The sequence below is a fragment of the Strix aluco genome, chromosome 5 (genome assembly GCF_031877795.1).
Source record: "Strix aluco isolate bStrAlu1 chromosome 5, bStrAlu1.hap1, whole genome shotgun sequence".
Lineage (NCBI taxonomy): Eukaryota > Metazoa > Chordata > Aves > Strigiformes > Strigidae > Strix > Strix aluco.
The window spans coordinates 37,129,434-37,148,319 of NC_133935.1; the positions used below are offsets into that span (position 1 = coordinate 37,129,434).

At 39.0% G+C, this 18,886-nt stretch overlaps 1 protein-coding gene across 3 annotated transcripts in view; it reads right to left on the reverse strand.

Annotated features, from left to right (window-relative positions):
* Nucleotides 1-2,031: 2,031 nt before the first annotated feature.
* VEZT (vezatin, adherens junctions transmembrane protein) overlaps nt 2,032-18,886 on the reverse strand; it is a 101,372-nt gene continuing 84,517 nt past the window's right edge. The window contains exon 12 of one of the 3 annotated variants that reach the window (XM_074827035.1): nt 2,032-2,054. In XM_074827035.1, coding sequence (XP_074683136.1) covers nt 2,047-2,054 — 8 coding nt within the window. In that variant the 3' untranslated portion in view covers nt 2,032-2,046. Of the gene's footprint in view, nt 2,055-6,086; nt 6,214-18,616; nt 18,668-18,886 lie in introns of those variants that run through there. The other 2 variants (XM_074827034.1, XM_074827031.1) reach the window with 2 other exon arrangements.

Below are 18,886 nucleotides of genomic sequence, written 5' to 3' on the forward strand. Positions count from 1 at the left end.
CAGTTGTTAAGAACTGGATAGAGCTCATCCAGACACTGAGGATACCTGTGGTTGTCTGTGGTACAACTGTTCTGGGGTCTGCCATATTACTGTTCCCAAAAGCTCTGCAGTCAGCTGATTTAATCATCTAATTGAAGACAACATTTATGCCACAAATAGGGTCATAGGGTCTCCCTACAAGAAAAGTGTTTACTTTCACAGGACTTGAGCATGTTTTCAGGATTTGCAGACCCTGTTGGCCCATCAGGTTGGAAGTAAAATGCTGCTCCTCATATTGCAATACCCTGATGCTGTCACCAGATTCCTGTGTCAACGCCATGAGAGTTGGCTTAGTGTTCTTGAATATTTATGCTTAGCCTGGTCAGCAAAAAGTTTATACTAAGCAATATTTTATGGTGAAATTGAAACAGCAAGAAAAATTGGCTTGAAGACAAAAATATTCCTTTGATTTCTATCAGCTGATGTTTTACATAATTAGCTTGCCTCAAAATTGCCCAGCTTTTGTTCTAATTTTTTTCCTTTAATGGTTTTATTTACCTAATACTACTGTGATGACCTACACATTTTTATAACTGCTTAAAGACTAATTGATAAAAGTATGGATGCATGCACTCATATATACATGTAGAATACTACACGCAGAACGTCCTAGGTTTGGGTTAATTTAGCCAACCTCAAATTCTCTGCTTCTTTCTCAAGATCAGTCATAGGACTGAAATAGATATAAGTTTGGCCGTTAGATAAAGAAATGTTTAAATATTTAAGTATTGTTCTTTCTCAGGAGGATGAAGCAAGCAGTATCAATGAAGAGTAGCACAATAGGTGTATGGAATCCAGGATAGTAAAGGTGAAGGAAAAATATCAGTTAGACAGACTTTCAACAGGGGTGAATTTGACTGCCCCTCAGCATCAAAGGTTCTCTGCTAGGTACATGTGTAGAGGGTTGGTGCAGTCAGTTCTAGTGCCAGCTTAACCACAGGTGAATTATGTGATCTTGGGCAATGTACTTGATGCTTTTCTGTCTGCGAGCAATGTGTTTAATAATACCTATCATCAATGTTTACAAAGCTCCTGAGATTCTCATGTGAAAAACAAGTTAGAAAAGTGCAAAATCATATCATTAGCTATAGAGAGGTCCTAATGAAAGGCTATTGATGAAACAAAAGAGAAATCTGCCACTTCAGGCTGATATTGCTTGGGGAGGGAATTGGGAGATCAGCAGGTTCTTCTGCATTAAGTAGGAAGGAGGAGATTAGAGAAGAACAATCATTCAGGCGCATTTTACTCATACTGTAGCTGAAGATATAAACCTAGTGACTTGCTAAGATAATTGGAAGTATACAATAGCTGAGACTTTAAACCAGAAATTTTCATAGTCACGCTGGCCATGCTGATCAGTAAGAAGTCTGAACCTCCACACTCTACTGCAACTCATGGGCTGAGTCCATTCACAAAGCACTGAAATGTCTGTAGCAAATTTAACAGGCGATGGGGCTGTTCACTGATGCTTGTGAGGCTGCCTGAATTTCTAGCTAAATTGGTAACCTTGATAATTTCTACCTCAGCTGAGAAACTCACAAATTAAGGTATGTTTTCTGCTTCAGTCAACCTTCATTCTAAACTAATGGAAGTATTGCCTGATGATTCTGCTGAGCAAGAACTAATCAGAGGTGTAATTTTTTTCCTCCCTCATGTAAACAGAGAGGAGCAAACATCCAAGCTGAAAGAAGTAGGGTCTGACAAACCAATTATTCTCCGGCATTATGGTGATCATAGAGAAGAAACTTTCTCCAAGACATGGAAGGTTCAGACTGGCATGACTGTCACACCAGAGCTGAAATATGGCAAACCTCAGATCCCAGTGGTCAAGAAAGCAGGAACAGCACAGAGAAAACTGCACTATGGGCTGAACGATGGTTCATCTTTCATTTAATATCCTTTCTGTTTACACAGCAGATATGAATTCTAGCAAGAGTGTGAGGAGTAGTGGGAGAACTTCTACAGGGGGAGGACTCGGACAACGTGTAGCTGAACAGCTTCCAAGACTCAACTACCTGAAAAAGAACAAGACATCATTCTTTTGTTTCTTATCAGACTGTATTTATATGGTACCAGCGCTATAGCCAGCTAGTCAGATTATAACAACAAAGCCCAATATGTGTCAGGTGGGTGGACGTGCCTCAGAAAGAAACATTCCAGAATGAAAAATGCAGTTACAAGTTAGTGTCATCAAACTGCAATCCATTTAGAGTATAACCTCATCTTGAACAAAGATCACTTTATCAGTCAAACCAGTTCAAAACCAGTTCAAACTGGATTAGGAACAGTCTGCTCTGTCACAGGGAAAACCACCAAAGATATTGTGCTTCATAAACATATATCTGATTCATATGTTGCTCCTGTGAAGGTCACTTTTGGCCTCTACCAGCCATGTTAGCTTAGCCAGGTGGGTGGACTGTACTGAGAGCTCTTCCCATCCTCCATCCCTCCCAACTCACATGTTCAAGGAAGGACATGACTGGGTTAGTAGCTTGACTTATCTGTATGCACCTGGACCGAAAACACCCAGGATATAGAGCTGATAGAGAGTGTTAGACCCTGTGTTCTCTGCCAGAGCATGTAACAGAAGCCATGAAACTGGAGAATGATAAGTTAACTCCTTGACTGTCATTTTAGCTATCCTTCTGAGTATCTTGCTGTTTGCCAGAGCTGCTGCAATCTCCCATGTGGGGGTTTCTATACCAACATATTTAGCGCTTCCCCAGATCACTCTATAGTTGGAACTTTCACCCCTTTTGGACATGGCAGCATCTGCCTTCCTAGCAGGTAGGTAGATGCACTATGAGCACTTCCCTGATGCTACAAATTAGAGCAGAGAGCATGAAGTTATACAAGGATGTGAATAATGTTCAAAACCATAACTGAAATGAGAAAGGTGATATGTTGTGCAACACAATTTTTTTTTCTGCAGCTTAGTGTCATGTCTTAGTTGGGTGCCTAACAATGGGTTGGGTTTATTTTGGTTGGTTGTTTTTCATCTACCCTCTTCACTCCAAAAAGTAAAGCCAGGCATAGTCTTTGGTGACCAAACTTTCGTTCAGACAGACTGAGAGTCCATGGAGAATTTGGCATTGGAGGAGGCTGACATCTACATGTATGGGAAGATGAAAACCACTATTTCCATCTTGTTTGCAGGTCACCTAGAGGTGAAGGAATGTGGAGGTGCAGGAACCTGTCCCATCTACAAGTCCCCTCTAGGAGTCAAATGCCACCATTTTTTCAAGCATCCCAAAAGCACTATGTTATCTAAATTGCTACGCTAGACAGAAGTCACTTTGAAAACTGAACTTCTCATTTGTGAAACCAATGCTGTGAGGATAGGATGCACTTTGGTTTACTAGAAAATTTACACATACAAAGGAGACAACAGACAATTGGGAGCCAGCCTTCTGGCTGCCTTGAGTGCGTGACATGAGCTGCACGTGGATATTCCACACAGACAAAATGCAGACACCCTTTTCCCCCCTCCCCTGCTGCCACTTAGTGCCTCACAATGCAGTGCATTATACAGGTCATAAAAAGAGCTGATCAAATGCTATTTGTTGTATGTATTGTTCAATCATCATTATGATTTTCTGTATTAAGAATTGGCATAACTTTATGGAGAAAGTAGGAGTACTGACATAATTTGGAATAATTTACACACAACTAAGAACTTTGTGCCTGGCTACCACCAAGTATTTGCAGAGTTGTTTGGTCCCTCCCTCTATTTAAATGTGTCTGAGTGACTTCTCTGTCCCTTCCAGCTCCTTTTTCTATGGTCTGTTGTTAATAAGGATGGAAATTAAGACTATAATTGCCTTCACTTAGATCTTAGTTAGATGCATGTTTTAAGAAAAGTCCTTTAAAAAGTATTGCTCATGGTTTTGCATTTTCATCTTGATTCTATTTCTTTCACTGGGTTTTATTTATTCTCCCAGGTTTGCGTTACATCATCTCGTTAACACAGTTGTAGGGATTTGTTTGGATACTTATCCTTCTATACAGCTTTCTTCCTTTTGTGGGTGGGTTCGCTATCTAAAGGGACATAGATTGGTCTGTCATTAAAAACCTGTCTAACAAAAGCTGAAAGATGAACACTGATATTCTCAATATCCTCTGTGTTGATTTCAAATGCAGTTGTAAAGAGCAGATCCCCACTTGTGGAAAGCATACACACAGGTGATTTTTTCTGAAGTTTCAGGCCCACTAGACCATGTAAATTGTACATCAACAGTTCTCTTCTGGGTAACGTTACTATCTGTTTGTATCTCTCTGTGTAGTTCTCTGCACCTTTACATGATACGAAAAAAGATTATCATTGATTCTTACTTACAGCACAGCCTTTTCCTTGTTATGCTCCTTTAGTGACTTTGGAGTACTCAAGACATCTGGAATCAAAATTTCATTCTGTGCAGAGAGGAACAGTAGCTATAAATGAGGGACACATTAACTTGCAGCTTCATTTTTAAAGAAGTCAACTTCATTGGCTTACCATCCTGAATGAGCTCTTGAGATTGGAGAAATATGTTTTATCAGAGCTATGCAGAGAAAGATTGTTCAGCTCTTGTATAAAAGGACTTTAAAAGGAGTTCAGTGCCCTCATAACTAGTGGAAGGAGCTGACCCTTGTTTATAAAAAAAAGATGAGAAGTCCAAAATATTTAAAAACACCATTTTTAAACAATTCTCAATTAGGATATAAAATCAAACCAAGCAAATTTACCTACACCAGCCAACCTTACATTATGAAAAGCAAGCAAAAATACACCGAAAATATAAGGTGCAAACATTAAATCTCAGGATTCCTGGTGCTTTGTCCTTGTTAATATGTATGCATTTATTTTTCAAAACCCAGTGGAAACTCAAGAAAAAACATATCTTTTATTAAAGATTCAGTTGCTGTATTCAGTTAAGTTGTGAGAAAAAACAGCAAACCCAGGGCTATCCCTGGTACTTTAAACAATAAACCCCAAAACTTTCCAATTCCCTGTGTCCAGGGAAGACCATCAATACACAGAATCCACTTAAAAAAACTTCTGATGACCTGAGGACATTTTCTATGTGTTTCAAAATTTTTGTCTTTCTGCAGGTCACCAAGTGTTACTTGGGTATGGATAGAAAAAAGAATCATCAGAATATATATTATTCTTAATAAATATTAAGGATAGAGACATAAAAATGTTCCTGAAACTGTCAACTGAAGGCTCAGACATGAATGGTATCTACATGCCATTTTATCTCATTTGTTTCTTCCTTTAAATTTACAAAAGAATTTGAAGTGTTTTAGAACTCCTAGGAATGTACTAGTAAGTGGAAATGGTATGAAAATCACACCATTTGACATGTTTCTTTTTAATTTGAATTATTAAAACAAGTATTTAACCTGACTCTTTTGTCTGTATCACAGGGATAATAATTTATACCTGCCTCAGAGGCCTGTAGCATGTGAAAAGCTCGATGAAGCAGCGGATATGCAAAGAGGTTTTTAATTAAAGTCTTGTAGATCAAAGGGAGTTTCTTGGATTCCTTAGATTTTACTGAGATACACCAGGAAAAACAGGTTTCATATTTCTGCTTGTTTACAGCAACACTGTAACAGTGATGTTTAATCAGGAAGGAGGTCTGGTGACTAATAAAAAAGAAGAAGTGGTCAGAGAATGGAAATGGCCTCGGAATGGCAAGCTTGCTCAGCCAGTTATAGCACAGGTAGTATTCATTGCTTTACTTTTCTTAAAGTTGTTCATACCTCTTTTTTGTTAATTTCACATCTTCTGGTCTCTCTGAGGTGTCTTAATTGCAAGGAACATGATGTTTGCATTTCTTCTTCTTTATCACATTATTTACAAAGAATGGCTCTCCCAACAGCCTCTACATGAGGTATTGTTACCTCTGTTTTACTCATGTGGCATCTTACCGAGAAGAAGGAAAAGCAAATTGCCTAGAACTGTGGTAACTCAGGATTTCAATAAAAGAGGCTTATCTTTCCTGCTGGAAGCATCTTGGAAGAGTCTTTTCTGAACTTGGGAATATGAATGAACCATTAGTCATTTTTCTTTTGGGCATGTTCCGTAGCAGGCCAGTTGTTTGCCTTACTTCAGGCCTGATCCAACTTCCACTGAAGGCCATGAATATCTCCCACTGCTTTGTAGTTACCAGAACTGGATCTACCACACTGCAAAAATACCAGAAACAAAGGTAAAAGATTTGTGACCCAGGTCAGTAAGCGTGCCTACAGGCACAGAGTTTGTAAACACACCCATTATTTGCAGGGGTTGGATCAGGTGATTTTTTTAACTCCTTGCTACCTAATATAGAGGCATACAAGGCACACATAAGACCCTGACAGAATGACAGGTAGCCAAAGTCACAGCAGGTTTTCTTTACTTGGCTCATACTACCAGTCTGGCAGCTGACGTGAAGGAATAACTTCAAACAAATGGCAATAAAATTCTTACAGCTGCTATGACAGATATTCTTATACGGGGTTGGACTTGTGTGTTTACTCTGTAAAATCTGCAAGAGTTTGAGACTTCCAGAATATCATGATGTATCTGCAGTTTTGGTTTTTACAAAGTCTGTAAAAATTAAAGAAGGTAATTATTGAAAGAGTTTGGGTTATCAAATACAGAGTATAGAATGTTACAGAGTATAGAATGTGAATTACGTGCTATATCAAAGTAATCTGATGTTCTTCAAGAGCCACATGAAAATGGAGATTAGTAAAGCTGTTAGTTTTTGCAAGATAATATTTACTTTGTTTGAATGGGTAGGAGTGTCAGAGGCTGGAAAAGGCTGGTGCAAACTGGTTTTTGGATTAGGTGGAAGTGGTCCCAAGTCCCCAGCTTGGTCTCACCAGGGCATCCTTCATGGTCTGTGTGCACAGACAATGCTAAAGGCTTTAGTGACCATGATTTTAAGAAAGTACTTTGTATGTGTCAAAGTGCTAATTCTTTACTGGGGACTAAACATTGTCCAAATCCTGCCCAGTCTCACCAACAACAGTCGTTAAAGGGCAAGCAAGGACTAGAGGTTCCCGAGTCTGTCCATGCCTGACCCCACAACCTCTGCCTCAGAAGTATACATACTTTCCTGAGTGGTTTGAAGTAGGAGAGTTTCTCAGGTCTTCCTGCTGTACAGCATCACCTTCCAAAACAGTCTCAGTACATATGCTTTGGGTAGGAGTCATCTGGGAGCTGTCTCTGTCCACAGTTTTCATGCTACAAACTGACTTTGCAGGATTCAAATGAGAGTGACAGCACTAAAACTTCATTGTAGACTTAAGCCTAGAGTAACTGATCATTCCCTCACCTATGACCAACTGTCTTGAACAACCCTGTGAGACTTCAGTCTGCCTCTTCCATTCAAACATAAATACAAAAACTTGGTAGAGTTAGTAAATCTCCTTTTTTGCTCTTTCAGGTTAATGAATACATCACAGTGAGGATTGCAGGGCGCTTTGCAATTAGCTTGGTCTACAAGTGGCAACATGAAAGTGTGTGCTTGTCTTTGTCACCATTGCAGGGTGCGGCTCTTCCACAGTTAGAAGAATTGGTATGTCGTAACTGCTACAGTATTGCATTTTTTGAAGGCACTTTAAAAATATTTTTTGCTCTGCAAACTCTGGAATTGATGAGCTTTCCCATAAAATACACTTCCCAAGTTTATTTCCTTTTCAGAGTGCTAAGTACAAGGCCACAGAGTGATCAGGTAAGAGCTTCTAGAGACTAAACATAAACTCCTGTGAATTTATGCCAATGTCCACCTATATAGGTCTGGCCCGAAGGGACAGTTATTTCTATGTACTTAGGTTCCTATTTCTGCCTTTTTTTTCTGGCCTATTTCCTTAATTATTTAATGTATTACCTGTTCACAACCATTGGTGATTAAGTCCCTAATGCCCTATATCCAGTGTTTATAGGTGCAGCTAGAACACCAATGAATCTTCATCTTTGTTCAGAAAGGATGGTTAAATATTACCTGTAATTTATCTAGAATTCTCTGGTCTACCAGGCAGAATACTAAGTGCATTGACAGCCCATTTTGAGGTAGGTATAACTTATTGTGCCATAGATGGAGAGTACTGAATGAAGTCCCAAGAAATCCTGATCTAAATCTTTCTGTTCTTCAATTCCATGCAGTGAGCTGGCTGTCCAGCTAGGCTAATCATCCAGCCAAAACCCTACATTTTAATGGCAAATGCTGTCTTATAGTTTGGCTGAAACATTCTGCTCATAAAATAGATTTCTTATGTGATTTGGGAGTCAGGAAAAAGATAGTTACGAAACAGTTGTTGGAAAAGCGGAAGAAATCTGTGATCCAAGTAAAACAAAATTCTGCCTGTTCAGAGTTTATTTCCTTCTTCCTGTTATGTATGAAAATATAGAAAACGTAAAAGCACACATTGCAGGTCTATAAAAGGCATGTATACATGTCTCATTGATTTTAAGAGAAATTTAGATTAACTCCTGAACTTCTGAGAAATTCAATTTGTTGGAGTTATTAAATGGCATTTTGTAAGAGTTCCACAATGTGTAGCTCAGAGGCTTAGATGTTAGAATGCTGTCCGTGGAACTACTACAACTAACATCACCATCATTAGCAAAAAACCCCCCAACTTCTCACTCACATACTTTTCTGCTAATCTGAGCAATGAAGCATTCTAAATGATGGAAGATAAAAGTATTAAATTAACATATTCAAAATCTAACATAATTTTTATTTGTTTGGAAACAAATAATCAATCTATGTTTCATAAGCTGGACCTTAGTTTTTTTAAACAGTTAGGCAGTTCTTTGATTAAAGAAGACTGAGGAGCTTTTAATACTTCCTTAATAAACTCTAATCCCTCTGTTACACTGGGATGAGAATCAATACCTTATTCCTTCTAATTCTGGAAATGGCTGGGCCATAACAATGATAGAGCTAGTTCTGAGTCCCTGTAAGACTGCCATCTGAAATGCCACCAGAACAAGGCTTTCTATACAGAAGAATGGAGAAATTAAGCCTCTCTCAAAGTAGAACTAGGGAAGATGAAGCATCATGAGGAATTCACTGGATATCTTTCCCTGGTGGAATTGGAAGGCTCACTGCTCTGAGGGACTACAAGGAAATAGGGAGAATTGGTAGAGCAAGAATAAGTCTTTTGGCTCATTCACACCCTTGAGTGGGTGTTTAGAATTTATACAATTCTCAGTTCAGACCTACTTCTTTACACACAAAGCCTTCCTTGACACAGCACTGAGGCGGAGAATTTGATTTAAGAGGATTTGACTTTAAATAGCTGACATAGCAAATTCCATCTGGAAAAAATTATAGAAAATATATGGCAGGCAGCTAAGGTCTGAGTCAGAGAGAACCTGTGTCTTCAATTACTCTACTGGCACGAGGGTGTGTCTGTAAAAACCTATGAAGAAGGTATGACCAAAAGCTTTTATTGAGTCATTTTAGTTTGATTATGGGTGTCAACTCATTAAGAGATACTCCAGCAACACATACCAGATGTATATGGTATTCTGCAGTCTTACCGTCCTCCCTCCTCCAAGCAGATTTATCTAATTTTAAACACTACTGATCCAAAAGAAACAACTATTTTGAAAGGTCAGGCTTTTTTGAAAATGGTATGAGAAAGTGGCATTTGCTTACATCAGAATATCAGCTGCAGTTAGTGGCATTTTAAATACTTGTACCTGTTATTTCATTATAGATTAACTGACAACACCAAAAATGCTCTAAACTTTGAGGTAAATCAGCATTTGTCTTTGTACTTTGCCCTTCGTTTCTTATTAATGAAAAGGATCTTTCCTCTGAATTTTAAACAGTGCCTCTTACTTATAGTCAGCAAGAATCTCTTGGTAAATCTTTTTCTCTTCCAAAAGTCAAATAATCTCCTTTTATAGCAATTAAAATAGCTCTAATTTTTTTTCAGTTGTCAGCAATCCAAATAATTAAAGACAGTGCACAGTTAAACCTTGTAAAACAACAAACATTTAAATGCCACACAGTGAAAACTGTAAATCATCACAGCAGAAGAGATGAATACTCTCTTTAAAGCCAGTTAAGCATACTGGGTATTTGTCTTTCTTCAAGTGATAGATTCTAAGACTAATACCATTCTTTTTGGAGTCCCATTAGCATCTACTTTCATGTTAATGCTCTCTTTGAATGTTCTTCACCCCAAGAGCTCTCCTGCACTAAGCATGGACATCATTACAAGGAGTTGGACAATAGACAATGTAATCCATATCCTACTGCCGGTTACACCTTTAGAAACCAGTTAATCCTTTCAACTTTTTCTGCCCTAAGTAAGCATAGCATAATCAGAGATCATTAAAACCAGATATATATTGCCGCTACCTGTCACTCAGTAGTTCCCTACCATCTATATTTTCCACCAGCAGAAAATTATTTTCCTCAAAGCTGAAATAATTTGGACAAACTATTAGAAATTTAGAGGAGATTATAGTTCATTCTAAGGAAATTCTTCTGAATGCCCTTTGCAGGGGCAAATCTAAAAGAGAAAGAGGAGTATTTTCAGGTAGATTTAAGTTAATAGTCACACTGTGGCATGGTAGAATCTGTAACATTTTTAGAGAAACAGAATGTTGGCATGCAAACTAAGATTTTGTTAAAATATAAATAAAAAATAGTTACATTAACCTTCAGCAAGTAAGCAGACGAATTGCAAGTAGAGAAGAAGATATTAGGCTGATGTTGATTTATGCAAGAAATTAACAAGACCAAAATCTGCATAGAATGAAAAATACACTTCAATCTTAACTGGAGAGAATCCTACAGCTCTGGAGAAGAGTGGGTGATCTAGTATCTACCCCAGTTTAAAGAATTAGGAAAACAAAAATAAAACCACAGCAGTCATGCTATAGCTACATTCTGTCTGGGAAAAAAAAAAAAAATCTCAAGAAGAACAATATTCAACATGTTTATTTTTAATTTAAAAGTATTTCATTTAAGGTATGAAGTAGATATTCTGTGTGAAATTAATTTTATAGTAATTTGAAGTTACATCTATATTTTTCAGAGGGGCCTAACTTTGTTAGTTGTTAGTTTTATTTTTCCATAGCTATGAAGGGCTCTTTCAAACATACACTGATGTATGACTTATTGTTTGTAAAATGTTACTATGTCTATCACACCATTACTATGTATGTTCAGAACAAATTAAAGGTAGAGTGTTTGTTTGGAATGCAAAGATTTAAATGGTGCTAGATTCAGTGAAAAATCTAGCAGCTATATCTGCTTCATGCATTTTTTTTTTTTTTTTGCATAGTGCAATCTTTTTTGTCCACCAGAGTTTTCATGAGCCCAGTCAAGCAGACAAATAGTAAGAGCATTTACTCTGCTTTTCAGTATTTATAGTCTCTTTGTCCAGGCTAGAAGAGAGCAGGATTCGCTATTGCAACTATTCTCCAACAACAATTGAGTTGGCTAAAGGTTCCTTTTTAAATTACACCTCCTTCTATCAATAACTTGTACTTAGAAGGTGTTTGTATCTCTGGGGCATCTAATAGTGTTATGCCAGCATCAGCATCATTGAACACCAGATGGAATCATTAAGTTCTTTAATTTGTTTTTCCGTTGTTATTTTTAAAGCCAAAGTTGACAGAGCTGTTGATGAAAAATGAAGTTCCAGAGGCAACTGTAAGCCACATAAATGACATCAGTGCGGCCAGAGAACTGAGGAATTTGCAGAGGAAGATCCGGAGCATTGTGGATGACTGGCTGCAGTATTATCGCACAGCCCTAGGTCAGACACGGTTAGAAAACAGCTGGGGATGTGGGTTTATGAGCTTGTTTCTCTATCAGCAGGTACCACAGTAGACTAAATAGTCGTTTGAAAGTCAGCCCTAGACTGACCATCAGAGAATACTGACACTGCTGGCTTGAACACTGAACTAGACAGGAGGCCAATGGGCAACCTGTTACTCAAATTGGTGAGCAAGTACAAGGAATACATAGTTCCTCTGGGGACAGCACATATGTCTATGTTGAGTGTTTCCATACAGCATGGCATTAAAATTGCCAGGCAAGTGCTGAAGAATCCCACTCCACAACTGACAGTAGTAGAGCTGTGTCAGAGTGCCACTGTATTTGGACTGATCAGTCCTACAGGGATGGGGACATTTAGCCCAGATGCAGCAGCATGTTAACACACTCTACAGTTCCCAGGGCCAGGCTAATACCTCTGTATGGTACTTAGCACTGAGCTGAGCACATTGACTTGGTCAGGGGTTGCTGCAGTGAGGTACATTGCATAGTACAGACATGCCCTGTGTAGATCCTTGAGATATATTTGGGTTGAACGGACAGTGGATTCCAGTCCTGTACTGAGGAAACTACTGGGGACAATGGGACAGGTAATGACCTGTCTGATTCCCTACTTCCCTTTTAGTACAGCTTTTGTTAGACTGAGACTGTGGAGATGGAGGAAGAAAGGTTTGGAAAAGTGAAGGAAACAAGTGTGTAGTAACTAAAAACCTTTTTTGAAGACTGTTGCTCTCTATGCATTAGCTATAACATTTAAATGAACTACCTGATAAAGTAATCCACTGTGAGTTCATGTAACTGCTGTCCGCATGAAAGCCAGGCATGGGCAGAAGGCTAATATAAACTTGATTTCAGCCTTGAATGGAATGAAATTGGTTTAGAGAGCTCATGCTGGTGCATTACATGCCATGGGAATCATTCTGTGAGTGCTTGATGCATAAAAGTCTCCTTAAGAATACAAACAAACTCTATAAGAACATGCTGCGGTTTACTGAACCAGTGGTTCAGAATGGTTCAGTAAAATTGGCACTGTCTGAATTCTGTCTTTGCTGATTAATTTAGAAAAAGATACATTCCATATATTGGAGTCCTCTTATGGTGAAGACAGTTTGAGCATCACCATGTTCCTTTGGCAGGATTCATTTTCCCTCTTCTACTTTGTCAACATCATCGTCAACACTGATGTTTTCTTCTGCATTATAATCTAGTCACCATTAAAAACAGCCAACCTACCTAATCCAACAGTAGGGAACTGGTTCTGAGCAGGAAGAGGGAGGTATAAAAGGGTGAGGACCAGATTTAAGATCTACCTAAGTTAAGGGAGGGGATCCTTCCCCTCTACTTAGCACTACTGAGGCCATACCTGAGTACTGTGTTCAGTTCTGGGCTCCCTTGTACAAGAGAGACATGGACATACTGGAGACAGTCCAGTGAAGGGCCATGAAGATGATGAAGAGACTGGAGCATCTCTCCTATGAGGAAAGGCGGAGAGAGCTGGGAACTGTTCAGCCTGGAGAAGAGAGGCTTGGGGGATCTCATCGATGTATGTAAATACCTGACAGGAGGATACATAGAGGATGGAGCCAGGCTCTTCTCAGTGGTGCTCAGTGACAGGACCAGAGGCAATGGGCAGGAACTGAAATACAGGAGGTTCCCTCTGAACATCAGAAAACACTTTTTCACTGTGAGGGGGACCAAGCACTGGAATGGGTTGCCCAGAGAGGTTGTGGAGTTTCCCACCTTGGGAGATATTCAAAAGCCAACTGGACATGGTCCTGGGCTGTAGGTGGCCCTGCCTGAGCAGGGGAGCTGGACCAGACGACCTCCAGAGGTCCCTTCCAACTTCAACCATTCCGTGATTCTGCAATTGTGTGCTTAACTTTCACTGTTAATTTTCCAGTTTGGCTCACACAGCAGATGAGTTACATTTATAAGTGCAAAAACACCATCAGTTACCAAATCAGGGCCTACTTTGTCACTGATTTCAGCAGTGGTGGTGTATTTCAGGAATTGACTGCATACGCCTTCAGAAAATGTCTGACCTTCCTCTGCAACCCTTAAGGAAGGGCATAATTCAGTCTGCAGATGCTCTTCCAGTTACTTCAGGTATGCAGAGATCACAAGGGAAGAGGAAAGAGAACAGCCAAGCTCCCAAGTCAGAAGTGCCTCTCCACCTAGATCAAATGCAGTCGCCTCCTCCTTACAGCATGCAGCAGGAACCATACTCTTATCCTCCCAGGTAAATGAGGGGCACAAAGTGAGGAGATGAAAGAACTACTTTTCCCCCAAGTCACTAAATGGTTCTTTTAGGATTGCTTACTTATGCTACACATAAGAATTTACATTCTTTTCCCATGAGATGTTATTATCAATACCTCAGGGCCTTCATATATCCCTGTATGATACTCTAAAAGCAGCAGTTGCAAAGGTTTGGAAAAATACCCATGTTAGATCTTTAAATACTATTTCAGCAAATCAGATTAACCTGTTCTTACTATCAGCTACATTTTTGATAGTAACATCCAAAAAACTCTCTTTGGGAGCAGTGCCTCACTACACCAGCATTTATGAAGCTGCAAGCCCTGTGTGTCATGTGCTTGAATGATGCTCTGCTCTTCCAAGTGCCACTACCTGCCAAGTATAATAGATAGAAAATATGAACTTCAGACTTGCTTTTTAAGAGTTTATTTAGAGTCGTAGTCATACAATTTTGTTTCACTTCTTAAAAATGTGTAAGGAAAGTCAGAGAAATGGAGGGAATATTGTTTTCAGCATCTTTCCTGAGTCCTTGATTTTTCAAGCAAGACAGTCTGTATTTGATTTCAAATTATCTGATAGTCTCAGACAAATGTCTTTTTAATCAATCCATTAAAGCAAAGAGGTTTGCAATATCCTTAGCAATTATCTGAAACTGACTTCATGCATCCATGGCATATCTTACTAATGCAAGATGCTTGTCTGTTTTGTTTTGCCATTAAACTTTCACTTACTTGCTGTTATTTTCTCATACAGGGCTTCTGTTCTATTAAACAGTAATACCAAATCAGAGAAGCTGCGTACAACTCAGTTCAATGTAAACAAAAGAAGGAATGTACTGTATGTCATTAATTCACGGTAAGGAAATCTAAGCTAAGATTGGACAATGATGGCTCCAGTGTAAATATTGATGGTAGTAGTTTACTAGCAGTTCATTTCTGGATATGGTTAAGTAGTTCACCTAGGCCTCCAAGCTGTTAACCATTGCATAGTATGCATTGCATATGGATCAAAAGCAGTAGTAACTTTTCAAACCCAAGTAATCCACAATTGTCATTCATGTTGTGTCTGCAGTTTCTCATAACAGGAAAACAAGGTGACATGATTTCTCACTGTATTTTTGGTAGCTCAAGGTTCCCTTGTGTCTTTGAGGCAACTTTGTTTTTATTGATACCTTTCCTACGGGTGAATAGCAACAGTGCTTTTTTACAGACTCAACGATGTCTGAAAATGAGCAAAGTTAAAGGAACAAAGTACTTTTAATTTCATACGACTAGTCTGTAGCTCAACTAATAAAGTAAAAATACCGTAAATCTCAAGTATTTTATTATTGATCCTAGTATGATGAAATTGTAATCTTGTTTTACATACATGTGAAGCTGAAAACCCAAATTTTGCACATTCTCCTGCTGTCTGTGAGATCAGTTATGGTCTCTTTTCCTTGATCCATTTATTTTAGGCTTACTTCCTTTTTCCTTCTGCTCTCTCCAGCACAACATCTAATTGAGGCCAGTGCTTCTCATAGCTCTCTCTCCTTTAATGCTTTTCTTTTGGCACAGCCATTTAGAGATTGTTCCAACATCCCCAAATACAGCAACAATCTTTACATTAGCTTCAGAAGGCCACAGGGGAGGCCTGTGGGCTTTAGAGTCTATTGGTTTTTTTTCTGGTCTAAACCTTTCGTAGAATTTGCTCTCACTATGAGGAAGCTGTGTTCAAAAGGTACCATCATCTAGAGCAGGTTCTTACTGATGACATAATGTCTTCACTAGAGATCTAGAGATAAGGCTCTGGAATCTGGCACTCCTGCTGCCTGCTTTACAGGAGCAAACAACCTACAGAATCCCCCCAAAAATGCTGAAGGACTTCTCAAACAAATTAGTCTTCACCACACTCATGAAAGACAAATAACACCAACACACATAGCACATACACATGAATATAAAATGAGTATACTACAATCAGCTGTCTGAGATAAGAGGTACCTATGAGACCTTCAAATAATTAGGGAGGAGCCTTTGAAGTCTGCGCTTGGCTGCTGCCAAAGCCTGCCTGGCTAGCTCATCTGGTTAAAGCACATCCCTCTTTCTCCTGCCGGCTTGGTTTCAGAGGCTGTGTTTTGGCAGAAGCCAGGAGCTCCACAGAACTCATGGTTGCATCAGACCTTAAGAAACACCTGAAACACTTAGATGACTGCATGCCTTACATAACAGGGGATGACTGGGCCTAGGCCTCTCATTTATAGCAATGACTTTAAATTATTCTTCAATCTGTACTTGATTTATTTGACAATCTAACTTGCTAACACTTTCCCCTATATTTTCTCTTCCTCGTGGCAGGGACAAACTGTGGGTCAGATCCCAGGCTGCTTGTCCTGCTGTGATTCGAAGAATTATGATGGGGGAGGAAGGAAAGACATGCAGGTGCAGTAACCATCGGATTCCCTGTGTGTCAGACCTGGAATATGATCACCTCATTAACAATCAGATGTCTTTTAAGGAGCAGATTATAGTGGTCTGTGTCTCATCTTCTTCACAAATAAACAAGGATCCTAGTGAAGACAAGATAGAGCAGCTGTATAAAAGAAAGAACAAGAACAGAAGTATGCCATGTGCTCAGGTGGGTTTTATCAGACAGTAAATAGTTTTTCCAACACATGATTGAAAACTTTAAAGACTCTTTTTGGAATAATTTTCTGTTTATCTGGTTGCTAAAATATCTTGAAAAGTTGTGTCACCGGAAATGTCTAATTGGCACCAACTCCAAATATGTGTTCTATAGGAAATTTAATATTAAAAAAATACTTCCAAAGTAGGAAAAAAGTTTAGAAATGCTAGTTTCCTACAAAACCAGGCTATTTTAAAAAAGCCTGTTTCTGAAAACTAAATATTACTTGAATCCATATCTCTGAATATGGAGTAAATTGCTATTCCTAACTTAGAGGAATTCCTCGCATCATTCTTTTTTCTGGAACAGCTGAGGGAGTAACCCTGAATAATCCCTTGGTGTAGAGCAGGGACCTCAAACCTTGATGGAAAATCCCTAGAATTGAGTTTGGAGGGGCTTTCTAACTCTGTGGCACAGTACTAGGAAACCCTGTGGAGTGTGTGTGTGGCTACTGTGGCCTTGTGGGCCCCAAGGATTAGTAACCACAACAATCTTTTGCATCAGTTGAGCAGAAACCTGTGATTTGGTAGCAGTGTGACAAAATACCTTGTTTTGTTGAAACATTTTGGCTTCCAGGAATCAGCACTTTGTAATAAAAATGAATAAAAAAAAATTTCACACAGAATCATGCTGCTAGAAAATTTCAAACCAGTTCATTTTCCTTACAGTATAAACTTAGTGAGTAGTGATTAATGCAAGACTCTGTCCTCACATTCTCATGGCCAAGTACTAAGGAAATCACAGCACAAAGTGTCTTTGTATAAGTCTGTATTTAGAAGGACTGGAAATACAAGTTAAAGTTTGGAAGGGCAAAAAGGCAAATGATAGGTAATATGATAAACACTTTAAAACAAGGAATGTTTTTTGTTTCAATGTCCCCCAGACATTGTCTATTCTTAAAATTACCTGAAAATTTCTCAGTAAAGCTAGCAGTGGAAGTGGTAGTAGAGACTCAAAAGGCTTTTTTATCATCTTGACATAGTGGGCACAACAGTAAACATCAGTGACTGCTGTATTCAAAATCTTCCGCTTGTCACTAGACATTAGCGGAGCTGCACTGAAATTAAAATGTTAAGAGGATTTGAGTCTGCGTAGATGCAGCTTCAGTACCAACTAAGGCATTAAAATTACTTCTTTTGCTATGTCTTATTTGTCCATTCCTTGAGAAACTGGTCACACAGTAACTATAATTTCTGATTTGCATTTGAAAAAGTTAGCACAGAAGGGGTCAAATTCTGGCCTTCACGAAGTCTTTGGGAACAAACTCCCATGCATTTCAGCACAAGCAGAATTTTTTGGCCAAGAAGCAAAGGCTAAATCTGAATTAAATATCTACATTTTATATAAAGAGAAGAGGAAGGAAGTAAGGGTGTTTTCAGACTTTAATTTTCATATTGTTCTTTCCTCCTGGAGGCCTGGAAAACCTCAGGCCCAAAAACCTATTTGGGAAATCAGTGGAAAAAAGGCTTGTGTATTGCCTCCTTGTCCCACAATGTGGTCCTGTAGTGGGCCCCTGTCCACTAATGGCAGGAGCACAAGAGTTCTAGAAGCCAGGATTCCAGAGGATTATGACAAATCCATAAGGAGACTGCACAGTGACCAGCTACCACCCCCGTTCTCACAACTATGAAGTCTAGTTTTATAAATCAGAGGACCTGTTTCTTTTAAGAAGAGAGGAAGCCACCCACAAAGAGAAACTGAGAAATTTAGAAGCCTCTGTCATCAAACTTACAGTGTAAAGAGCCATTGCTACCTGGTCTGAAAGAGAATTCAGTTAAGTTCATAAGAACTTGTTTAGAAGGAAAGTTACTAGCTTAATCAGTTGGGCAAAATTTACCACCTACTTGATTATATAATTGTACTTCCTTTGTTGCTTCAGGGTCATCTGGATTCCTTTCGCCTCCTCAGATATGATACCGCTTCTGCAGATGCATTGACAGACCGTAAGGGTTCCTTACTGGAAAAGAGACATAATGTAGCTCCTGGCATGTTTTTGGTATGTTAAAACTATTATCTCAATTATTTAACTTTTAATGCCATTACTGTGATCTGATTAGAAATGAGTGACTTTGGGATTGCTCCATGTCATGAGTATTTGGGCCATCAGGAGAGTGGAATGCTTATCTTCCTTCTTGAGGAAT